Source organism: Anopheles maculipalpis, chromosome 2RL (genome assembly GCF_943734695.1).
Source record: "Anopheles maculipalpis chromosome 2RL, idAnoMacuDA_375_x, whole genome shotgun sequence".
In the NCBI taxonomy this organism is placed as follows: domain Eukaryota; kingdom Metazoa; phylum Arthropoda; class Insecta; order Diptera; family Culicidae; genus Anopheles; species Anopheles maculipalpis.
In genome coordinates, this window is record NC_064871.1 from 23610937 (window position 1) to 23637451 (window position 26515).

Here is a 26515-nt window from a genome sequence, read left to right on the forward strand (position 1 = left end):
CGTTATGGAGTCCACAGAGACACTTGATTGGCCGCAGAAGAACGGTAGTCGAGCCGACACCAGCAACGGTATTGATGGTCATGACGTTCAACCACCACCACCGTGCGATGCACCGGAACAGCCCATCAACAATAATGGCAACCAAAATGACAATGGCAATAGTTCCTGTACCGTGCCGAAGCTAGCATCACCGAGACCATCGAGTCCGGCCGAAAATGGCGAGAGTGCTAATTGCACCCTAATGCGTAGCAGTTCCCGACCTTCGACGGACGATGGCAACTTGCTGTCCCCGAATACGTCGCGCTCGAGCATGTCCCAGTCGCCCACCCATCATCATCTGTCTCCATCGCACCGGTCCGTGCCGCCCGATTCGCTCTGCTCGCTCGAGGAGCTGGACGAGGTAGGTGCATTCTTTGAGGAACACTCAGCCGCCATCGAACGTTGGTTTCGCGAACGTGCACCGAACGATGTCGTTGCCAAACTGCAGTCAATTACCACGGGGGACAGCTCCAAGTCACCGAAATCGCCCCATCGTGCGTCGGTCACTTCGGACCTGTTCCAGCAATGGCTTGCATCTTCTCCGGTAAAGGTGAGTTGAGAATCTGCACACGCGTAACATACGCTACATCATACATTTGCACCGTGGTGGTAGAGGATAGAGCGTGGACCTTTTCGCTCAGAATTGTCGAAAATATCCCAAAAAAAGCGAACAAAAATATTTTGCTCCATCAACCAGAAACGGACCCAACTTTCGCAACCCTCAATGCAGATGGTACTAATGATAATTTATCGTTCCCAACGGCAACGGTGAGGATACTCCGGGTTCTGGTATCATTATGCAGATTAATTGAATGCATTTTGTCATGCTCAGTGTCGGGCAGGGTGCGACCCCAGGTGCTACTTGTTGACAGTGTTCGCTTCATTAGGGAACACGGCCGGGCGCGCAAAGCGAGGGTTAATTATGGCTATTATTATGGTGGGCACGCGGATGGAAATGGAACTCGTAAAGTTTAATCGTCTAATTGGCCGTTCCGTCTCGGCCGGCAGGCTAGCTTAGTGCCGCCAGTGGACAAATTACGAAAACTACTGCTTCCGCTAAGATTGCTAAGGTAATGTGGGTGGCGTAATGGTGAGAGTTCCCCCCCCCCCCCCCCCCCCCCCATCCTGCACTGCTCTCGAGGCGGGCAGGATAAAACAATACCGGTTCTCGGTCGGCGTTTATTTGTCCGTTTGAAATGGTTCGTAATGGAGCGGGTACTTTAGGATTGGGCTTTGCTAGCTGCTGGGTGAAGCGGTATTTGAAAATGTTTGTGAAGCAAAGTGTCATTGACGTCATTACCGTTTGGGAATTAAATGGGGCAAAGTTGCTTAGCTGCGTTTGACTGTAGAAAGCATTTTAATGATAATCAAACACGCAAAAAAAAACAATGTTACAACGGCTCAGATCCATGAGCGTTTGGGAACGTTTGTCTTTCACTTTTATGATTATCTTTTTATTGCGAATCGAGCAGGTTTTTGTTGTTGTTGTTGCAAGAAACTTTACTTTGATTGAGACACATGGTACTTTCGTTAGAATTTTAAGGCTGAAAGGAAAACAAACGATTATGCTTCAAATTATTCCTTTTCTCTTTTTGTACCTTAATGTAATGAATGGTTATGAGCAACATTTCCTCACAAATGTGCTTTTATTTTAGAACCTATGCTAAAATGGAGACCCTCGGTACTATCTTCAGAGTTGAAACTTGAAAATAAGAAAATGTCTCTTATGTCTCTTATGAAGAAAATTTACAAAATCATCTTGAATTGTATCGTAGTTAAAAAAATCTGGTTGTTACACCACGAGTGGAGAAATATGCTTGATTTTGCAACGTGATGGAGACGCCTGGTGTTCTTTTTGTAGGAGTTTATATTAAAATTTCCAAAGCATTTTATCTATTTAACTTCTTTTTCCGCTGATGGCTACTTAACAATCAAATTCAAATTGAATTTATAGACAATGCAGCGTTAGCTACATTTTAATCCAATATATTTTTTTGCGGTAGCCTTAACGGCTTAATAGAAAAAGCAACAATCAATTGTATGCGTTAATATTTGATGATCGAAATCCAATAAACCTTTACTTCCGATGAAATGAAAAACAAGATACATAAAAGCATTGCGTGGGTGTTATTACGCTCTCTTTCGTTCGCTCCTTTTACGTCGCTCGTCCCAGTAACGATGTAGGCTTCTGTGTTTCTGTATTTCGACGCATTGAAGAGAAACAAAGGTGAGCTGGGAAATAAAGCGAAACCTTCATCGCCTATCGACCGGTAAGGATTTAACGCTTACGGCCTATGTCAATGTTTGTGTGCACCGGTATGTGTATGTGTGTGGGAGTTATTTTTTTTAAACAGTACTGTTATGCTTCCCGTGGTTTTGCATCGTTGCAAAACCCTGCTGTAAGCCCAGTTGAGCTTGTTTCAGTGCCGCTCAAACCACAGCAGGCAAACAGTCGGCGGAAACACAGTTCCGAGAACACCGAGCGCACCGAAAGGATGAGTTTTGAACTGAGACCGAGTTGTGGCTGCATAAATTCATCGATTGAAATGTCGTCCCGTACCAAACGGGTGGAATATACAGTGGACAAACACACCGGTTGTCAGTTTGTGTGACGGGCTCACTGAAGGCGACTATCTAGAGCACACGAGATGGAATGATTCGCAGTAGGAAATAACCATAACCTAGTTGTCGGTGTTTTACCTCGGTAAACCAAGTGGATGACGATGCTGGACCGGACGGCACGATGGCACGATTGAGTTAAATAAATCTCGGTTCCGGTTACCCTGGCGGGTTGTCGGTGGTCAAGGACCGACAGTGTTTACGGTTGCACCTGTAGCCGTTTTGCAGTAAAGATGCGTCGATAGCATGTCACGACTGAGTGGCAGGTACGTGTCATTCAGGGTGACATTACAGTTGGTTAACAATTCCCTTACGCTTCTTGAAAAATAAAATCATTTCAACGCCAACAAGCAGGAATAAAATGTTTACAGACGTACTGGAGCATTAGCAAACGTAGCGCATTCGGGACAGTTCCTTTCCTGGCCATATGGTACGAATTTTCTTTTAATGCAGTGACTTCATCAAATTTTTGTCTCAAGTGATTCCAGCTCCTTGTTCATTTTTAATTGTCTGCTGGTCAAACTGCTGCTGGCTACGGCCTAGTAGTCCCAGCTTAATTATCCTCCAACCCACACGGAAACGGTACCGGCATTACCCGTTGGGTACTGATGTTTGCCTTTCGGTATCTGAACTCACCGTTTGAGCGACTGCAAACGGGGTAGGTGATTTAATTTATTGGACGAAAAGTTTTAAATGAGATTTATGAGCCACACCGCCAGAGCCGATGGCTTAGCTTTCCTTATACACCGACCGACCGACTCCTGTTGTCCTTCTGAAGAGATGATGATTTATAGCTGGTTTTTTTTTCTTTCTGTAGTTTGTTTTACTCACTCACTTCGAACAAGATCCGCGAACATTCTTCTTGGTGTAGTTTACGCTTCAAGCTGCACACAATAGTGTTGGTAATTAAATTGTCCTTTCGCTAGAAAAAAGCCTTTGCAATCCCCCTCCCGAGAGGTGATAATAAAACTGCGATAATAATAGTGCGCTCAGAATAGCTGCACTGAGCACCACAGCAATAAAAAAAAGCACGTCAACCGATGATAGATAGACGATAGAAGCACTGGCCATCTATTTACGGTCAACTATTTAGTCGCAAATGGTTCGCCTTTTGCCATCTCGTGGTAGCATTCAAAACAGAACGAGCAGAACCAGCACGGGAATGATATAAATCTTACCGATGCTCTGTGCGCGGTTGTTAAAGAAAAATGTACTTAAAATGAATTAAAAGCGAACAAAATGGCTCACAGTGGCGACTCGTGAAGGACACAACGTGAAGGTAGCGTTGATTGCTTTTGGGTGTGCTTTTCGGGAGGAGCAGAAGCTGTTCACGAATCTGTAGCGTAAAGTGGAAGCTACGGTGCCGTAAATCAAAGCCACGCCGAGAAGCTACCGCACCACTGGTACTGGTGCTGGTAGGAAAACGTTAGCGAAAGGCATCAGGCAGCATAAAGAAACATGCTGGACATAAATCCATCCCCCTTGCAAACGGCAGCAAAATGTAAAATTGTGAAAAAGCACACAGGAAAAAAGAATGTTACCCACCGAAAGGAAGCGAGTGGAAGCAAGTCAATTTTGCTCGTTATAGACACCGTGCACCGTCGCGGATGGAAAGGAGCAAGATGTACTCGGTGGTCACAGTACAACGCTGGTCGCATGCATTAGCAGAAGCGATGAAAAGTAAGTTTTTTATGAGATTTTTCATCCGACAATCGCTTCTTTTTTGGGGGAGCTAGTTCGTTACGCTGGTGCGCTACATTTTGTGCAATAATTTATTCTTCTATTTCTTTGAATTACTTTGAAAGAATAAGCTTAAAGCTTGTAAAATGTTATCTACAAACAAAGCGCTCAAACATGGGGGAAACCGAGATATTTGTGTAAATTTAATGTTGAATGTAGCACTTGCCGTGAATGCTACCGTACAAAAAACGAATCAATCCAAAGAAATTATTTGAAAGCAGCTTCAATAAGCAAATTAAGTTGCTATTTAACATAAGTTAAAGCAGCAAACAATGCACCGTTGCATTCACGAAACTAAGCACAAAAGTTCAATCGTGAGTGAACAATCTGCAATGCGAAACAGCACTCCCGTAGCGATGCCGACGCCGACGTTCGACTTAAACCACTTCACACTGATTAATCTCCAACAAACCACACCGTTTCTAAGAAACTCTAAAGTGACTTGAAGTGAACGGTCTCGAACCACACGGTACACACGATGTGGGTAAACGGTGCACAGTAAGAACTTGTTCTTGGATGGCAGACAATAACCGCTCGGGCAAAGCGAAACCGTGCTTTGTTCGGGCTGCTGGTGAAAGTTTGGCTCTAACACGTACCGGCAGCCGGCCAGGGAGGTTGTTACCGAGTTTTAATCGATGCTGTGCATGGCCCTGTACCCAACGTTTCAACGCTTTTCCGGTGCTCGTGTTCGGTTTCGGGCGCTCGATAAACGCACGCAAGGCGAGGAAAGTTGGGCCATAAATTAAATTAAATTATTTTAGCTGAAGACATGCCGTGCGTTGGAACGCGTGCTGGTGTGATCGAATGGATTTCCGGACAATTGGAAGCCGCTGTAGGGAGTTTGGTTGATTGTTGTACTATGCCAGGTTTTCACATGGTCATGGGGGTTTCTGCATATAATTTTTGACGTATCAAGTTGAATTAAAAAATATGGGTACAATTCGCAACAGAAATGAAGTTTATGAAGTGGTTCAATAATTGGAATAAGCCGTGGAAATATATTAAGTTCAGACAGTGTTCAATGAAAATTAACTAGCCTTTTGAATCCTTTTTCTTTCTTAAATTTATAGAAACATTATTCAAATGCAATACAAAAGGATATATTATTGATCTAAAATGGCAGATAAGATGCTTTCATGTATTTTCTCACATACTTTCTCAACCATTATTCAAATCGTTTAGCATAAAACTATGAATTTCCAGCTTGGAAAGGAAAAACTAGGATGGAATAAATGGAAAGGAAAACACGCAAATCTTCACATACCAGTCATTGCTCTGGTAACCCAATCACGTTCCTGATTTACGAAGGAAGGTTAGACAGTGTGTCTGGTATTTATCCTTCTCCCCTTTTCTACTCTTCTTCCCCCCCCCTCCTCCTTAACCCTACCGAACCCTGAAATCATGTGGCGTAGTAAATACTCTGTTTCTCGTTCGTACGAAACGAAACAAACCAGAACGTTCCAAACAACAACAACACAATATCGTTCCACAACCACACTCGCTCGCAATTCGTTCGATTCCGTCCCAAGGGTACGCTTCGGATTACAGCGTTGGTAGTATTGGTCGCACGGTACGCACCACGATGGAGGCGCCCAACACTAGACATGAGGAAAGAACGAAAGCATAGATAAAGAATTTTGCCGCTCGCTGGGTGGCTCGTTACAGATACTGGCGACACTATGACATTCTGGTTCAGGGAGCCACTCTGGAGAGCCCCTTGACCACACTGTGTGACGCGTGAGTGTGTCTGTGTAGGTGCAGCGTGATAGATGACACTTGTGCCGGTGTGCTTACAGCGTCACTGTGCGGGCACTCAACCAACACGACCAAGACAATGTACCTTCGGGACGCTGCAGAAAAGAGCCAAAACCTTTTCTTCCTCTGTTTGTAAGATGCCAACGTCAAGGACGTGTAGCTTGTTTCGTTCCATCATTTCTGCCTGCCAATGGGAATCACGAAAGCAAAAAGGGCGAAACAAAAGAAGGAACAGGAAAGCTTTGTTTTGCTTGTTGTATGGGTCCGTCACCTCATCACAACACACGCAACAACACGAGGTAATTGACGGCCAGCGGACTCAACCCGAGCTTGTGTCTGAGCCCAGCCCAAGCAGAAGCTTGTTGGTGTGAACGTGCCGCGTCATTTGGCACCATTCCATTTAACACGCGCGCACACGCTTGCCTGCTGGACCCGTGTTTGCTTAACCACTTCCTAGTGACCTAGATTTACCTCGGACGGAAGTAAAGGAAGTAGCTGGCGATGGTGAAAAGAATGGTAAAGACTGGAGACAATTTGTAATTCTAGCTCGCTTGTCCCGCCGTGCAACTAACTATTCCCGGACTGCCCGGGAAGCTATTTACGTGAGCCTGCGCATGTATGCATGTATTTGTGTGAAGGTGGTGGTTAATGGGCAGGTGGGCAGGCGTGAAACAGCAACAGCAACCTTACGAACGTGTGTACGGTGAAAGTCACACCGGCGAGTTTCCGGTGTGGAAATGTTAATGAGCTGCAGCGTTTAGCGCTAATTATTCGACAACTTCCAGTTTGGTAAACATTTGCGCTTCTGCTCCCCGTGCTTCGCATTCGCAGATCGTTAGACGTACCTGATAATAGCCGGCCGGAATAGGAAGGCTTAGCCATTTTTATCCATCCGTGACAACAGGTTTTAGGGTTCTTTAATAGCGGGTGTCATTGTGTTAGGGATTGCTTTCAAAATGTTTGTTTAAAACTTGAGCTGCTGTTTATCATTAATAAATCACGAGCAATAACAATGATTTGCAAGTTGTATAAGCTCTGTCCATGACATATTTTTTGTGATAAAAAATTATGAGTTTTCTTTACTTAACAAATATTATATTGATTTAATCATTATCTCTAATAGCATGATGTTTTGAAACAATTTTAAGTTACAACTTAGTAATAATACATTTTAACTAAATTCGAACATTTATTTCTCACACACGCAGAAGAGCAAATATTTGATTCTCAAATTGAGATGTGAGAATGTGTAAGCTCAAGACAAACTACTAATGAATCGTAAAGAACTTTGAATTTTGATTTTAATTTTAATCATGATGCTTCTGGAATTTTGTCTACGAATACCAAAGATGCCACGGTTACAGAATAGTGCAATTAGATCAGTTATCTTTATCTTCTTTGGCACCATAACCTCGAAACGTTTTGGCCTAGCATTTCAGGTGTCTGTGGCTTGAATTACCTCAACATCGAATGGACAGTGCTCCGTACGAGGAGGTGGTCTGGATGAGATACAAACCTCTGCTGAGCAAATGACGCCTCCACCACTATGCTATAGAGCGGCTTAAAATTTTATAATGAATGTCAGAGGGTCAAATATCATGATAGCAGGTAGGTAGAGCTAAGCATTCCTTCTAGTATCATGGATAGCATTTGGTAATATTCAGAACTTTCTGTTCTTCGAAAGCAATTACTCTTAGCTAAACTTTCAGAATACTTTTATTCATGGAAGTGAATACTGTACTGTACCCAAAAAAAAAGAAAAAACAAGGAAACGATACTTATTTTAATCGCTTTAAAATTTTGCTCTCTAAAAGCCCTTATCATGTTGAAAAAAAGGTTGCCCTCCATTTGTCTATTAAAAAAAAAAAAAATTATGGAAAACCAAAATTCCAACCCACTGTACCAACATCAATCATCTGGCACTTTGTCCAGACGAAAGTAAGTGAGCGTAAGAATAACATTACATGTGAGCACGCCGTTAGGCCAATAAGTTCCTTTCCGCAATCCACTCCAATGCTAACAAGCTCAACCATTCCGAGCGGGTTGAGTGTTCGGTTTCGATGGTTAAGCGAATGATCGTACCGAGAGCTGGACCGGACCGCAAAACCCGAACCAAAGTACCAAATTAATAAACGAACACAGACGCTTGTACCGGGACCGTTGTGCTGTGGCAAGAAGCTATAAGGAACCACTGTAAGGAAAGTGTTTTCCTTAGCCGCCGAGGGAACGATTTGTTTTATTCATGAACAACATTCATTTCGTTTCCCTAACGGCAGAAACTCTGGCTTCGCTTCGGTCGATTACCGTGCCAGGGCTGAAAAGGCTTACGAAACATGGGCAGGACAAACATCAAACGTCACCGTTTTATTGCCATTGTGGATGGTTTAAAGCCGGTTTAAGGTGTTTCCCCGAGAAGCCTCACCGCGTTGCCCTAACTCCGACCACGTTGAGCTGGCTTTGGTGAATTGGCTGGAAGGGAATACGATTTCACGAAAGCAAAACAAAAACCATCTCAACACACACACACACTTACATAAATAAATAAACAAAAAATAAACTCACCACATTCCAAACCGCATTGTTAACGGGCCGATGCGTGAGCAAGGTGTGAAGGTGTAATCTGTTGAGCGCCACGCCTCCATCCGTGCTGACGAGCAGTGAACTTGACTGGGGCAGAGGAACTTTAACCGATTTACTGACACTGGCTGCCTCGTGCTGACGGGCTGACAGCCGAGCGTCATTTAAAATGCAACCAACGATGAATACTAATGGTGTCTTCATGCTTCCCGGCATCATCATCGACACCGCTCCAGTGGGGACCAACTTTGCCAATTCATCGATTTGCGGGTGTGCGGGGAGCACCGGGAACGGGCGGGCGGCCCAGGGGCTGACGTAATGTCTAGAGTAGTTATGGCTGGTCGTTTGCTTACTGATGTTGTTTCGCTTTCGTTTTCGCAGAAATGTCGTTCGCCGACCTCCCGGAGCTCCATCTCCAACCGCAGCCACCTGGCCGACCTGGACGAGGGCGAACTGTTCATGGAGCTGATACGGGACGTGGCCAACGAGCTCGACATCGACGTGCTGTGTCACAAGATTCTGGTCAACGTGGGCCTACTGACGCATGCCGACCGTGGCTCGCTGTTTCTCGTCAATGGGCCACCCTCGGGGAAATATCTGGTCGCCAAGCTGTTCGACGTAACGCAAAACACACGTAAGTACTAATTGATGGCACCCCATTAGGTGTGCGAAGGGCGTTGGGTGCACGATCGGCACTGGTGAATCCGGGCACTATCTGGCGTTGACTGGCACGGGACATCAATCTGCCGAGAATGGACGAATCCTTTGTCAGGCACGAGAAGGTTTCACATTTCAGAACTGTTCTGCCTGGGAAGTTGTGGCTTTGAAGCTGTTCAGGACGTGCTGATATTATGATTTAGTGTGTGGAATGATTCGTGAAGATTTATGTGAATCATCAAAATCAATTTACTTAAGTTGAATGTGTGTCATTATAGGAATTTGTCTGCAGAAAGTCACAAGCTTTACATAGCAACGATGTCTTTTATTTGTTTTGATAACAATCTTAAAGTTCTTAAAATCTTGGAAGAACTTGAACAAACTCTAAAAGCTTCTTACTTTTAAGAAGTATTATAAGAGGCTAGACTTATTTCGTAAGTGTTTAAATATGCTATATCAAAAGAACATGCTACAAAACAGTCAACATTCTTCATAGAAGTTAAAGGAGGCAGTAAAGGGAAAACCGGATTCTAGTCCCATGAAAAATGAAGAACTTAAAATCACTTCGAGAAATTTCATTCCATATTCAATATCAAACTTAAAAAGGTATATTGAGAGCAGTAGTAGGGCTGAACATTCCAAAACAAATATTATTTCTATAAAAATAACTGTTATTTTCATACATTAATTATCAGTTCAAGAAATTTAAACTTTTCTGCAGGAATGTCAGACTATCTTGAACAGAATTTAAAAATGTTCATCATGCTTATTTTACTGCCACACTTAAACGAAACTTTATAGCTTTGGACGAAGCAGTCCGACGTGCAAAACAGGACGAAATCATCATTCCGTTTGGCGTCGGAATCGCCGGTACGGTTGCACAAACGAACGAAACCATCAACATCAAGGAAGCGTACAAGGATCCACGTTTCAACAGCGAAATTGACCAGAAGACCGGCTACAAAACGAACATCATCCTGTCCATGCCGATCTGCAACTACGAGGGGCAGGTGATCGGAGTGGCGCAAATCATTAACAAAACCAACGGTAGGCTGGGTAGGGGTTTTTGGCAAATGCTGTCCCAAGGTTGATACTATTCTATTTTACCGCACACTCACACAGGTTCACCCGAGTTTACCGAGCGTGATGTGGAAATATTTCGCCGCTATCTAACGTTCTGCGGTATAGGCATCCAGAACGCACAGCTCTTTGAAATGTCCGTCCAGGAGTACCGACGCAACCAGATACTGCTCAATCTAGCCCGGAACATCTTCTCCGAGCAGAACAACCTGGAGTGCTTGGTAACGAAGATTATGACCGAGGCACGGGAGCTGCTCAAATGTGAACGGTGTGCGGTCTTTCTGCTCGATCTAGACTGTGGTGAAGCGGTAAGTGTACGGGCGCAATGTTTCAGCGCAAATCATTCCACTTGACAATGGCGTAACAGTGCAATGCATGGTACTTACCTTCTGAATTCGTTTAACATTCGCTTCGTTTTCGCGTACTTGGCTTGCCTATTACAACAAACCCTCGCTCTCTTTCTCTCTCTATCTGAATGGTTTTCTGCAAATTCAAGTGTGCATGTTTAGATGACGACTGTAATCGAAACACGTTGAAGGTAACCGCTGCTTAAAAAGTATGAATCCACCAATGTCGTTATTGTTACACTGCGTGTAAATACTTTCTTTGTTGCGTGTGTACTGCTGCCGCTGCTACACAGGCACGTTCAAAACCCATCGATCAAACATCGAGTACAGAGCTTTTTGCGATCAAATTTTGACAGCTGTCAGAGGAACGTCACTGCTATAGCACGCTTGGCGCATAATAGCGAAACAGGAAAGCACGGTGGTACTGCACAAGGGTGGCCATATATGTGGCAAACTAGCACTTAACAAAAAACACCTGACCAAACACGATTAGCAAAGTACAGCACTGCGAAATTGAGCAACCAGACCGGAAAGCAAATGTGACAAATTGATAAAACGCACGTAAGCACGATAGATAGTTTAGACCTTTTGGTATGGGCCTTGTATTCACATACGCATACACCTATACTCACGTAAGGTAATCACACAAACATATCATGGTTTTTTGTTGCTCCTTTTCGAGAAGAAATGTGTTGTTTGGTAAACGATAAAACGCACCGGTAGTCACGTACGTACGCATCGCAATGTTGATTATTGAAGGGAGTGTGCTGGGGTTGCTGACGTGCACCGTTTCTCTTTACTCTGGGGCTAGCAAAAACATTCCCAGTGCAGGGAAAAGAAACAGGTAGATAAGAAGAGACAGAGAACGAAAGCTGCGAGGGCGAGCTCGATAGGCCCTTTTGTTAATTAGAGATTCCCGTGTTTTTTCGGGAACCATCGTCCGAAGGATCTGATAACGCACACTCTATAACATGCTTTTCCGTGCACGAACTAATGAAATCCACCCAAACACACATACACACACACAGACACAGCCACATTTTCGTTTGTGAAGGTGGTCAGCTGGCACGAAACAGGTCATTTGGCTTGAGGAGAAGGGAAACTGAGAGAAATTTGGACGGAAAGGCTACTCCCTATCTGGCTTATTTTCTGTAAGTGGTGGAGGTTTAGAAACTGTGAACCTAGCAAAATAAACTGACCAACTTTAAGACCACGGTGTTGGGCGTTTCATGAAACCGGTTGGGAGAATTATTTATATTGATTGTGCTGACAGCAGTCCGGACAAATGGGCCGGTGTTTTCGAATGGGGCATTATCAGAAGCACCTTCTGGGCACAGTGTCACGCTATGGGAGTTGCATAGGTCCCGAGTGTAGAATACAGTGGCACGTAAACGCTACATTGAACGAATAAAATATGAGCATTGGGACATCACGCAACTAGCTAGAGTCTCGTAAATTAGTCTTTACATTATTTTGGTAGTGTCATCGATAACCGATATTCTTTCGGGAACTATTTTTTATGTTAGTTTTTCGAACGGACTATCCAAATAATTTGTCTACTGTACACAAATCATTACTTAGTATTGAATATTACCATCGTAAATTGTTATTCAAATATACTTCTATCTGTAGGTTTATTTCTAATTGGTTTTTGTTTTATCAAAAATAACGTTCAATGGAAAACTAGAAATCTGTATAATTAAAATGACCAAGCACATTGAGTCAGCCGCTTATCTTATCGGTGTATAAATCGGATGGAAATCAAATCACATCTACATCATCTGGCGTTTCCCAATACCTTCGCTGCGTGGGTTAAGCATGATTGAATAAATCGTTTGCGTCATGGGCCCGCAGGATATAAAATCTCATTTTAGGGGGAAATTGATAAGCGTGCACTAAACTTTTCTCTCGCTCTTGCGCTCTGGCTTAAACAAGCGGACGTGCGCTTGCACTGTGTGGTAATAAAAATGATAAAAAGGGCCACACATTCAATACGAAAAAAAAAACTTTCGTTCACATCCTTCCACGTGTTGAATGATACTGCTGTTCACGCATTTTTGTTTCGTGGGTAATATGCAATCGAATCGTAATTAAGAGCGACGAATCGGAAATAATTATTATTTTTACTTTCAATTACCGAACGCCGATTGATCGGTCATTTAAAACGGTTATTTTTAAATTGTACTTTTGTGTTCAACTCGATGAAATTGTTCAAGACATTTTCTAGAATTAAATTTTCTTTAATGAAATAAAAATAAAAATTAAAAAAGAGTTTTGGTATTTAATTACGGAAAGCTTTCAGCAAATGGAGACGCCTGGTCGTTAATAAATTGCTCCTTTCATCAGAACGCAACACACGTGCACCACACTATTGGTATACAATTCTATTCGCTTTGATCTCACGCCGTACACGTATATGATCTGCATAGTAATCAGCATCGAGATTAAAATCTGTTTCATATTTTACAATTTACACTGATTTTTATCGTTTCCCTTTCAATTTTCCATGCATCCGTTCGCTTCCATATCCGTCTTAACTAACAATGCTACGATCGGTGCGGGATGCTGGGATTCGGCGGTAATGCAAACGATTCGCTTAAACCCAGAACCACCTTGAGCGGATATTGGAACGGCCGGAGAGGACTCATCAAACCGTTTCACGCCGTACCAGCCACAACGTGGACGTGGAGGATGTGCTCCAGCACCAGGTTATTCATTTGCCAAACACTCGAGCGGTAGTAATTTCCATCGTTGTGCTTGTTCGTTCGCTTTTCCAGTTTTCCCTTTTTCCTAACATTTTTAATAAATCGCATTTTTTGGCTTTTCTTTGTGGTTTAGTTTTTAAATCCGTTCCGCCATCAACTCAAGACACAATCAAGGCAAGCGAAAGCCTACCATTTGAAGATAAAAATATGATAAAATATTAAATATCCTCTCGCAAAAGGGAAGCTTTTTTCCAGTGAAGAAGAGCAAAATGATGGATTTGTACTACGATTTCATACGTCGATCAGACGATTTGTAAAGTGTCTACAGCGTATCTTTTCCCTTTTTTCTGTACAAACACCATGGCTAGAACACAATCTCGACGCGCTTTACGATGATTTTCGAGCTCGGTAGCAGTCATCAATCATCGGCCAACATTCTGCGACCTTCGGTGAGCGATCTGAACAGTTCGATGTTGGCACAGATTGCGGAGTACGTCGCTGCCACCGGTGAAACGTTAAACATCAGCGATGTGCTCGAATGGCTAAAGGATAAGCCAATCTGCCAGCGAGCAACGGTACCACAACCGGCGCCACCAGCGGACGGTACCGTTGCCACCACATCGACGTTCGACGAAACGCACAGCGTCAAATCGATACTGTGCATGCCGATCATCAACGGCCAGAAGACGGTCATCGGTGTCGCTCAATTAATCAATAAGGTAGGTGATCAATAAGGTGTTGGTGCACCGCTCGTTCTGATGAAAGAACTTCCCTTGCTCTTTATTTTACTTCCCCAAACAGCAAAATGATCTACAATTTACCAACTGTGATATCTCCATCTTCGAGGCGTTCGCCATCTTTTGCGGACTCGGCATCCACAACACGCAGATGTACGAGAGTGCCTGTAAGCTGATGGCCAAGCAGAAGGTGGCACTCGAATGTTTATCGTACCATGCGACCGCTAGTCAGGACCAGACGCTCAAGCTGGTCAACGATACCATCCAGTCGGCCGAAGAGTACAAGCTGTATAGTTTTAAGTTCATCGGTAAGTACCGAGAGTTCCGCTTCAGATACACTATCATTTTGGGCACAGGAATTCTCGCACCAACGCTCCAACACTGATCGTTTGCTTTGAGGGAAATAATTGGATTGCTGGAAAGCTTGATCCCGTATTTTTCGAGGGAAAACGCTTCCAAATAACAAGCATCCATCTCATCAAACGACCAAACGCAGCGAACGAATTCGGCGGAAAGGAAATCGGATTTATATCGTACTGTTAGCTTGCAAAATGATGTAAATTAATATTTTATGCGATTGTTTCGGGCCCGGCGCCTCACCAACGTCACCTGCGGCCAAGCTGGAGGACCGCAATCAAGACGGTTTCGGTTCGTTTCGGTCAGCGGTCATTTATGGTTCAGCTTACAAAATGACCGTTTGATGATACGAATGGAGATTAGTGAGACACAAAGGAAGCGTAGCTGCTTTTATTCAGATCAGTTTCTCGTGCCCCGGGACGGTTGGGGTCAAGAAAAGCTCGATCCACAACCGACACGGAATACTAAAATGTTCCGCAAATGAGAATGAATGTTCGACCGTTCCGGAACGCTTTCCCGTGAGCGGTTTCGATTGATTGCTCGCTGGTTGTATGGTGCTTATTTGTGTGTATGTCAGTGAGCTATGCAACAGCATCAGCAACAGGATGGAACGATTGGTGATGCCCCAGGATCGATGCTCTTTGCGCTCTAGGGTTAATGGATTTTTAGCGCCCACATCCAACGCTAATTGGAAAAGCACATATTCTCCTCGTGTCGTTTATCCTGCGCCGTGCGCCCTTTCCGGTGTCCTTGCACGCCCTGGTCAATGTTGTTATTGGGATCGGTTTACGCTGAGATTGGCTGGCAAGCCTTTAGCACCGTTCTCTCGCGCGGTTGGCATAATTAATGGAACGGTGCAGAAAAACGGAACAAGTGTAGAACACGAAACGGCTTCTTGCATCAGTAGCAAGTGAATGAGTACGGGGAAGGGCGTGAATGCGCTCCTCATGGTTCCCATTCCACGAGTTCTTGCCTTCCGAACTAGCACGCTTGTGGAATCTGTTTGAAGCTAGTTTCGTTCGCTATCGGTTACGCTACCACCATACAGATTCGTGCCGGTTTTATGAAGCTAGCCGGAAGTAGACCAGCGTTGATGCAACCAAATAATTCCCTTCTTGCCTCAGTAAAAGGATTTTCGGAGGAGGAGGTTAAGGAGGTGAAGGCGTAAGCAAAGATGTTCCAACTTGAAGCTGAAGTATATCGTTCAACACGCGAACATAACAATGAGAGACTGGTATGGAGGGAATTTAATCACGATCACACATTCATCAAGTACTAGGCGGTGCTGAATTTTTCATGAGGCCCTATCGTATCCTTCAGTCCTATACCATTCTCTTTATCGGAATCGCTTTTGGTACGTGAACCCCCTCCAACCATTCTCCTCCTCACCACCACCACCAACTGCCTCCTAGATGCCAACGAAGGCTAGTGTTGAGGGTGGGCGAATCTTTGACGAGGTTTGAATTTCTATTCGAATGTGCAAACCGAATCGATGTTTGCTACGGCTTTTGCGTGTCTCTGGTGACCGAGCTGAATTTGGCCAGAGACACCGCGTGCGTGGTATAAGCTACGGGTACAGGAAGAAAAATGAATGATAAAACCTAGTACCTGCACAGCTCGGCCTACAGGCTATCGACGTGGTCCTGCGAACAGATGCTAAGCAACTGTCACGTCGTATATAAATATATACACAATCTTTCCTTCTTCTCTTTTTTTGTTACGAGTGCTCTGTTCTAGCGGATATGATATATTGTTTTATCTTTTTTAATATCCACGGGGCGTGCGAGATCAAATGCTAACCGGCTTAGCGTAGTGCTTGAAGTTTTATTTTATTTTGAGCACTCTTTTGTTTGTCATTATGGAACAGTTTCAGCGGGAGTTGCTGGATTATGTGTGTTGAATTGTGGCTTAATTTGAATTAAACATTTATTTGTTCTTTGTTTCTTCAAGAATGCTCAAAGTTGTGGTCATTGTTCAGGAAATACTCAATCCACGTATGGTATTAAGCTACATGGGGTTTAGCTTGTTGGGTAGACACATTAATTGGTAATGATAATAATGCTTGTTGCCCTTTTGAATCGGGACAGCAACTAGCAAACATCGGTGCATTTGGAATTTATCCTTCAACTGTAACGCCAAAAAACGCTTTTGAAGTTCATAGAAAAAATTAAGATGATTTTTTTTCTCACAAGGACATTACTTTATTTTTTAATATTTTGACAATACGGCTCGACGCTGTATTGTCAACACCACTTGTGATGACAAGGACACGAGAAGGTTATAATATCCTTTAAATTAGATCTCATAAGAATAGAATTCCAATGCTACTCTAAATCTTCCTAAAACTCTTCCGTCTGATCGTACACACACTTAAGCGGCACAGGATCACCGTTAAGCTTATTTAAATTCATCCAATTTCTATGTCCACTACTCATTTCAGATCCCAAAGAAATGGGAGCCATTTGTAGTGCAATACTGCCATTTAAAACGATTTCTTTTTTTTTTCTCTCTCTCTCTCTCTCTCTCTCTCTCTCTTTTTTTCCTTTTCTCTTTCCAAGACTTCGATCTCGACGACGATGATACATGCCGGGCAGCGGTGCGGATGTTTCTACAATGCAATCTGGTTCAACAATTTCACATTCCATACGACGTAAGTGGCAGTTTTATTGGGTTCCAATCCAACCACTAGCGTTCTTTGCGTTAGATCAGGCCTGAGAAAATCCAATCGTTCGAAGCTTGGATTCATTTTAACTTCCACACGCACACACATGGGAAAGAATGGAAGGTTAGGGGAGGGGCCATAAATTTATGTGCCACGGTAAAATACGATTACGAGCTTACTTCTCCACTGTCCACATCGTACGGATGGGTGGGTCAGAGTTTGATGCGTTGAGACTCACCCATCGCGACCTCGTTCGAAAGCTGATTAGAGACGACGTAAATCTCCATTCGTTAGGACACCGAAAAGTGGATCTTATTTCAGTGAACGCTAGTGATGAGGATAGGGAAACTTTTTTTTGTTTTTGTTTCCTGCCCTTCTCTCCATTACGATGCCATTTGCTTGATCAGGATTTCGACATCGAACGTGATGAAACTGACCAGCATACCAACAAAATGACTACCACTGTTCTAGCACCGTTCGCCTTGTCCTCGTTTGGTTTTAATTACATTTGCCCTGTACCGTTTGCGTTCTGTAAGCCGCTTTTCGGGCGAAAACTGGCTTTGAAGCGGAATGAAGTTCAAAAACGCAACTAACCCACACCGGTGACATGGTAACGCGTGTGCTGTGGTTTTTGGTGCGCTTTTTTTTGCAGGTCCTATGCCGCTGGATACTGAGCGTGCGGAAGAACTACCGTCCAGTGAAGTATCACAACTGGCGCCATGCACTGAACGTGGCCCAGACCATGTTTGCGATGATGAAAACCGGCAAGATGGAACGCTTCATGACGGATCTGGAAATTCTCGGTCTGCTGGTGGCGTGCCTCTGCCACGATCTCGACCACCGGGGCACGAACAACGCATTCCAATCAAAGACCGACAGTCCGCTGGCCATCCTGTACACGACGAGCACGATGGAGCATCACCATTTCGATCAGTGCGTGATGATACTGAACTCCGAGGGTAACAACATTTTTCAGGTGAGTAGATTATTCGGAAGGGCGATAGAGGATTCCCGGGTAGGTTGTCGAATGCGTTCGATGGACGGGTCCTTTTTTTGTTGTACATGCAAATCATTCAACCCGAGTGGTGAAGTTCGATGAATTCCTACAGCATTGGATCAGAAGATAAAACTCGTTGTACAGCATTCAGTCCTGCAGAAAACCTTAAACAATGCACGTGTATTCTAAAGTTTTTCTTCCAACGAAATGAGAAGCATATTGATCCTGAATGTTTGTACAGCAATCACATAATTATATGCATATTTTATAGGGAAAAAAAAATTCTGCCAAAATACGCGACCTTTTTTTCCTTTTTGTTTCCTCTGCGATGAACAGAACCCTTATTGACTCAAGCTGTTTTTCTGCTTCTTCATCGAACCGATTCAAATGCCAATCGATCGCATCGTTAGAATATGAATCCTGCTCGTTATCGTCGATTGGCAACAAAATGTGCCAACAATTTAGTACCGCAATTGGTTATTAATCTCTTACTGCGAAACGCACCTGCGTGTGGTGGAAGCAGTTTTTTTCCTCTGTGACACCCCTCCCCCAATACCACCGAACGCAGTATAATTTATTATTCTCAAATTTTGTCATTCTACCATGCCCTTCATAACCGGGCTAGGGGTTGTCGTTTTTCTGGTTTTCGGTTTGATCCACAAAAAAATAAAAAAAAGATGCCGAAATGGTAAACAGTTTGGCAAGCAGATCAAAAATCGATATAATTCGTATCAAATTGCTGACAGCACACAGCTGACAGACCCGCATTCCGTACCCGGGCAGTGATGTCTAAATGCTAGGGGGAATCGCATTTGCCATCCTAAGCGGTAAAATGCGGTATCAAATATCATATTCCATCGGTCTCGCTCTGGGTGTGTGTTTTATTTTTCGTTTTGCGGTCTCAAAAGCTCGCACGCAGTTTGATCGTAAAATTGAAAATACATTCGGGTGGCAAAATGGAGATGCCACACATACAACCCCGGAACACCGATCCAAATGGTATCTTTCTTGGGATGCCATTATTGATGCTGTTGGCAAAGTGTAGCCAAAATCGCCTTGCCCATTGTTTTCCCGGAAAGAACCCCGGAAAGTTCCGGTTAGATTTCGAGAGAAAAACATATCCTTCATTGACCAGTGCCGGGGAGTAAAAGCTCGAGCGTTGAGCTCGAGCTCAAGCGTTGAGGATGGATGGTTTGTTGGTTGGTTGGAGTTTTAAACCAATGACATTTTCTTCCCAGGAAGGAAACTACACGATTGATGGTGGATGATAAAAATAAGTGGCTCGCTAGCCTTTTTGCTTCCAATGGTGCCGTATTGTGCAGGAATGAAAGGATGGTTCGGTTTCCGTGTTTTTATTCCCTCGTCAAGTATGAAGAAAGAAAAATAAAAGGATGAAACTACGTGTTTCGTAGCACTGTTTGTAGCCTTTTGTTCTATAGAATTGCAAGGCACAGTGTATAAACACAATGCGCACTATGCGAGCCTTGCATAATGAACGAGAGTGTGAGAAAACACACTATTTACCTTTGGGGATACAGCAAAAACTAGCTAAAAAGACAAATGAATTGTGGCAAGCAAACTACCAGACCTAATAGAAGCGTGCCGTGCATTTTTCTTTCACAATTCACCGGCTCATTCTTATCGCGTTGAAAGGAGTTATGAGGCTTTGTTTTCAGCAAAGGAAGGGAGACAAGCAAAAGCCAGTGAGACGATAACACTCATGCATGAGTAGTTTTCTAGTGGAGCTATTGTAATTGATAGCTTTTTCTTTTACAACCTTCATTGGCAACTGTTTTGTGAATTTTTATTAAAAATATGTGTTCTTTCAAATGCTTTTTAAGTGTATGAGGTGTTATAAGTGGAGGAAAATTCACACAGCACTTTATAATACTCACATGCATAGTAAAAATGTAAAAGTCTAAATATATTCACCAAAAGGAGTTTTTAAAAGCTTTCGTGTTTAGAATTATAGTTTCCAAATCCAGTCCTACTACGGCCGAACGGTCCTGAAGAGATTTGATGCCTGGTTCTGGCGTAGGAAGACTGGCGCTGACTGACGTAGATGATTGGAATAGTAGATTCCAGATGCAATGAAGCTCGTGATGATAATGTGATGATCGATAGCAAGTTAAGTTTTCAGAAGCATTTTGAATTGGCAATTTTTAAAGCTCTCCGTGTTCTTGGTTTTGTCGTTCGTGTTTATCTTCTTCTTTGCTAAACGACCATAAGGTCACACCGGCCATCAAAATGGCTTACTAGACTTGCCGATACCACGTAGTTGGGTAGTCAGTCCTCACAACGGGGGAACGGTCACTAACGGTCACTTCGAGCCCCGGTCCTCCCGTATGAAGATTGGCGCATTTTCGCTTACACTGACCCCTTAGTTAGACTAGAAATGATAATTTGAAAATTACGACAAAAAATTCTTTCGTTTACCTTGGGCAAGTAACGTTACTTGTCCTAAGTACCGGACTGGATGTTTGGATGGATGCTTTATGGTCTTGAGTCGTTAAATCTTAGCACATCCATGGCTTAGTGCGCCTTCTTCCATAAGACTATCATAGGAATCATTGACGCCCCGTTTATTTGTAATAAAATAAACATATTAGCTCCTCCAGGTCATAACGACAACTTAGACAAGCGCAACTTTTAATTGCTGATTTTAGATCAACTACTCACAGCTCTAGTGACCCAATCACACAAATGAAGGAGACGGATAACTGTATCAATAATTCAATTGAAACAAATTTGATGATTTTTTTAATTATTACGACGCAGAACAGCCTGGCCGTATTGTCAAGAAAAATTTTCGGTTAATCTACTTAAACACAGTTTATTTTCACCATTATGTAGGCAAATGAGTTGATCAACGATTTTCATTGCTTTTAATTGTTAGAAAAAACGACGAAAAATATGCATTGCTGTTGTTGACTCTGTGACGTTTATTTATTTTTATTTAATTTAGATTTAAATGTTACGGCTCAGCGTCATAATAATTTCCAACTCCCTGACATCTTGACGATGAAACAATAATTTTACAAGTTAACATTGCTAATCATGTCCCATTACAAATAAAGTGCCAATCTTGTCTGCGCTAAACTGTGAAATACTTGCTGCCAAGCATTCTTTTCAAACATCATACACCCGTTCAATAAAAAGTAAAAACAGCACAACTGTGCTGTTTTTACTTTTTATTCTTCGTAGAATGTGCGAAATGGAATTCTCTTACGCTTCTCTTCATTGTGGCCTATTTTTTCCTTCCTTCATTTACCCTACACTTGTGTAATATGTCCGATGACTGTACATGAAAGGAAATAAAAAGAAGGTCTCACACCTACCCAAATGACACCGATAGGCCTAATGAACATTTTTCCCATCAGCTTTCACTATGATGGGATGGATTCATCCAGTGGCGCAAAAACCCGCAAAAAACTCTATCAATTGACCCGTGCAGTAGGGTTTTAATTATTCAACCAACAACCAACACAACCTGGCACGATCTTTACCTTACCTGTCACAGACGATCCGACGTATCTTGAAGTGATGGATCAAACAGACCCTCTTTCTCCATTTCGTTTTTTTACTGCGCGTGTCACTCCTTGACTGAACTAAAAGCTCCAAACCAAAAAAAAAAACCTTGCTTGGCAGTACATCGAGTAACGAGTTTTGCTTTTAATGTTTAATGGCAGGCACTGTCTCCGGAAGACTTCCGCACGGTGATGAAGGTCGTTGAGACGGCCATCTTGTCGACGGATCTGGCGATGTACTTCAAGAAGCGCAACCAGTTCCTGGAGCTGATCGAGAACGGCGAGTTTGACTGGCAGAGCGAAGAGAAGAAGGAAAGTAAGTAAGCTGCTTTCGTTTTTACTTTCAAACATGACGCACGCTGCCGCGAGCTGGTTTGCTATTAGGTTCACTTATGTGGTACTAATAAAGCGATCGTTTTTTTTTTTTTACTGTTTTCTTTACTTTCCATTTTTCCGTCCCCATCACGGCACCAACCGAACAACAAATCCAGTCCTGTGTGGCATGATGATGACGGCATGTGATGTGAGCGCCATTGCGAAACCGTGGGAGGTGCAGCACCGGGTGGCCAAATTAGTGGCGGACGAGTTTTTCGACCAGGGCGATCTGGAGAAGCTACAGCTCAATCAGCAACCCGTTGCGATGATGGATCGGTAATTTGTTTATTTCATTATGATTGCGCTAGGTCGTGTTTTGCTTTCGACTTTGGGCCATTCCGGTAAAGGCTGTTGCCGATCAACCCCTGCGGTGGAACCACAAAATGAAAGGGGAGGGGAATAGGCGGGAAGAGGACTGGTTTGATAAAGTATGGCCAATAATCCAAGCTAATGAAACAGTTATAACCACCACCGTAGAGCAAAGGCATTCAATCCTCAACCCGGCCCGGCCTTGGACTGAGCTGGTGCCGATTTGCCAATGTGTGTTGTGCTGTTGGAAGGTTATTTTTATCATTGTTTCTCAACCGGAACAATCGGAGGCTTTTGGGTGATGGGGAGTTTCAATTACAAAACAGGCGTCCCGAACTGTAGCGCCCAAACTTTGGCGGATATTCCTGCGGGGCTTAAACGGTAATTGAAAAATAAGCCTTTCCTTATCCTTTACACAATCAGCCCGGAAAAAACAACACGCAGTCGTCTGAGGGTGCTGCTTTTACCCAACCCGGGGGCGACATTTATAACGCTGGTGAGCAAGGATCGAATTTGGAGTCGGGTGAATGTTTCATCCGAATGGCTTATGATTTGTGTTTTTGGGGAAACGAACTGATAGTGACAAATATTGAAACTCGTATCTTTCAAATATAAATTTGAGGGAGAGTGTGTTTTATTTGAAGTGATAAAAATTCTATTATAGGAGATGATTTTAGGATCAGTCGGAAGATCTACATTATGAATCATTTTTTATATTAGAGATTTATGTTGAATTATTTGAGATATCTAATATTCTAGAACTATTTAAATTTGTATCCCCAACAGGCGTAGTTAAAAAAACGTACGGATTTGTGCAACCAAATCACTGAGGAATTTTTTTTCAAACCAAGTCACTAAGACGATATTTGATTGATTAATAAGTCAAAGGATCACACAATCTATAAAATGAATTCAAATCCCTAATAGCACGTAATTATAGTCATATATTTACTATTTATTACGCCCACTAAGTTCTATCAAACCTCCACGTACTTCACTCCCAACACTAGTTACTATTCGCAACTTGCAGCTCAACCTCACGATCTCCACCACTCTAAAAATAGTATGCCTTGCGTGTGAGTACGAATTCCCTGTACACCAATCGTAAAAGAGCTTATTACACCATCCCGAAGCTCGCTTCATCCTTCAATCATAGGATCATGAGAATAATTCGGGCACGGCGCACGGTGTACCGATTGATTGGGAGCTCAATGCCGGACGTAACCAAATTACGTGCTTCAACACCACCGTCCCGGGCCGCCATCGGCATCGGCGGACGTAAGGCACGTAAAATATTAACGGCCACAAGACGCCGGGTCAGCGTGGCGATGCGTGCGTCCCAGCGGGCACATAACTTTAATTAACTGCAAGAGAATCGCCGGGAGATAATTTATCCCAGTGCCGTGTGCCGACCATGTCCTTGGGCGGCGTGGTACCGGATTTAGGCGGCGTGGGAGAGTATGGAAAGGGGAGCAGCATGACGATAATGCTATCGATACGCGTTGTCCTTGAGAGCGATGGGAGGGTACCCTGGACGCTCGAGCGCAGTGATCATAAAATCCATCACCATGACGTTCATAGCTGGCACCGTGCTGATGACGGAGCCGTTGATTCACGTTGCTTCTATTTGTTTTATTGCTCTTTAGGGTGTTTTGCGGTCTATTGTAGGGTTTTTTTTGTTTAATATCGCTCTATCTCTCCATATACACAGTGAGCGTAAGGATGAGCTGCCCAAGATGCAGGTTGGGTTCATTGACGTCATCTGTCTGCCGCTGTACAAGGTGCTGACGGAAGCGTTCCCGTGGATAAGCCCACTGTACGAGGGTACGCTGGACAATCGGCAGCACTGGCATGATCTGGCCGAGAAGGTGGAGATGGGGCTTACCTGGATCGATCACGACACGATCGACAAGCCGGTGGAGGAGTTTGCTGGTGAGTGGGACTGAGATGATTCAATTTAAGCAAAAAAAAGTTACAAGTTTTGTGTCTATTTTTCTAAACAGCTGGCAAGGAACCGTTGGCTGATATCGAGTTCACGGTGACAACGCTCAACTGTGCCCATCCGGAGGAGAAAACCGAAACAACACCAGTACATGAACGAAAGCCACGCTTTAGCAGTCTTCGGAAGACAGGTGCCCTTGGGAAGGCCGTCCGCAACAAGCTCTCCAAATCCGTACATCATAACGCGGGCGGTAACGAGCGTCCGTCGTCGATTGTGTCACAGCCTGGCAGTACCAAGAGTGGGGCAGACGATGGTGGTACACCAACACCGTTTGGTGGAGATCATTCTTTACCACCCGGAGAGATCTCCGATCATGCAACCACTGACCAGCATCTGCAACAGCAGCAACAGCAACACCCGAACGATCAATCCTCCCAATCGGTTCCAGTGACTCCGGGCAGTGGACTTCCGCCTTCACAGTTGCAGGATGGCACCGGTACCACCGCACAGCCACCGAAACATCCCACCAAACCGGTCAAGAAGCGCTCCAAACTCTGTATGCTGTTGTGACCCAAGTTTTACACCGACTCGTCGGATGACGCTGGAAGTTCCGGTGGTGGTTCAACTGCCGACAAGGAGAATGCTGTCTAAAATGGTCACCGAAGCAACTCCTTTGACTGTGTTGATGTATGCATATTTCGTGTTGTAGCGAAAGAAAACATGCCGAATTGGGATAGTCAAGCGTTGGTTTAGAAGTTGTCGATGCCAAAGGTGAAAAGAGGGAAAAGAACAGGAGAACGCTTTTGTGGCCACTATATTAGCAAACCAAATACACAATTCGAACTTCCATCACGGAGTTCGTACAAGGCTGTTAGTTCAATGTTTGTTCATAGTCCATTTTCCAATTTGAAAGGGATTTACATACACACACAAAAAAAAAGTTACACGTAGTTATATGCTCAACCAAAACAAAAGAAAAAAAACTAGTACTAATGATACACTTTTTGGAAAGAGAGAGAGAGAAGGAAAAGAGGTGACGGGAAAGGGGGCGAAAAATTAACCGGTCAATTTAGGAAACTCACCACAAAACACCACGGAATCGTGTGAACATGATTACAATTTTTTCCCCTTTTGTATGTCCAACAAACTTTTCCACCGGCAGATGAAAATTGGTGGAGAAAATTGATAAGCAAACAACAACAACAAAAATCAAATACAAATCAATGTTAGCATCCGTGTGCACTGTTGCATGTTTCCCGCCAGAATTAATGAAGCTTTGCGGGAGAAAACAAAAGCTCACCGAGCTTTCATCGACTCAGAACGTTTTTCCCTCGGTTAAGGATCTGACGTGAGCAACAGTCCTAGTCATTAGTTGTCATCGTTCTAGCAGGCCATAATTTAGTGTACGCAAAATAGGCGTCGTTAAGGGAAAGTTTGGAAAACAAAGAACGAGAGAGTGAGAGAGGGAGAGAGAGAGAGAGAGAGAGAGAGAGAGAGAGAGAGAAATGCCGAATTTTTATCGGTACGCTAGTGTGAAAATGCGGTTGTTAACTTGCTGGAACGCTTTGTTTCCACCGATTGGTTGGAAAAATTAGGTTAGGTCTATGAAGAAGGGCTTCGTTACACGTTACACGCTAGTGGACAGACAGTAGCAATTAGATGTGTTAGTACGTTTTCTGAAACCAAAGCAAAACTGTTGTGTAGTGTTCTGTATGTGTGTGCGCCAGCAAAAGAAGAGAGAACAGAGAGAAAAGAGAAGGAAAACAAGTGAAAAACTCCAAAGACAGAAAGCAAAGCAAATAAAACGTCCACACAAAAGCTGGTTAAAGTAAGGAAGCACTAGGGTAGAAATTGGTGGGAGATCGCACTGGAACTGGAGTCTAGTCGGTGAAGCAAGATTATACGGACGACATGCTTGCAAAGGGCTTGCAGTCGTTTAGGCGTAGATGAGAGTTTTCTGATAAGAAGGGATACGGCAAGTGTAATGCTGCTACCGTCCTCGTGCAAGCACAAGCATCCCAACAGTGGTGATGATGACTGTCGTCTACAAATTCTATTGACACTGCTGCTGCTGTTGCTTTATGCATCCG

General features: G+C 43.6%; 4 protein-coding genes across 4 annotated transcripts in view; 2 read left to right on the forward strand and 2 right to left on the reverse strand.

Moving 5' to 3' along the window:
• LOC126556818 (cGMP-specific 3',5'-cyclic phosphodiesterase) lies at positions 1-25081 on the forward strand. The gene is made up of 13 exons (XM_050212337.1): positions 1-589; positions 9112-9364; positions 10189-10434; positions 10510-10775; positions 13421-13522; positions 13888-14238; positions 14321-14564; positions 17172-17263; positions 17928-18251; positions 21962-22115; positions 22291-22450; positions 24195-24415; positions 24487-25081. The coding sequence occupies exons 1-13, from the start codon at positions 5-7 to the stop codon at positions 24993-24995; spliced, it is 3507 nt and encodes a 1168-aa protein (XP_050068294.1). The 5' UTR covers positions 1-4; the 3' UTR covers positions 24996-25081.
• The window catches only part of LOC126558142 (uncharacterized), a 459948-nt gene that overhangs the window by 230476 nt on the left and 202957 nt on the right, over positions 1-26515 (reverse strand). The gene's annotated exons all lie outside the window — the stretch shown is intronic.
• Positions 1-26515, reverse strand: part of LOC126558359 (lachesin-like) — a 346936-nt gene that overhangs the window by 190259 nt on the left and 130162 nt on the right. The gene's annotated exons all lie outside the window — the stretch shown is intronic.
• The window catches only part of LOC126556783 (protein dispatched), a 383943-nt gene that overhangs the window by 70869 nt on the left and 286559 nt on the right, over positions 1-26515 (forward strand). The window lies entirely within an intron of this gene.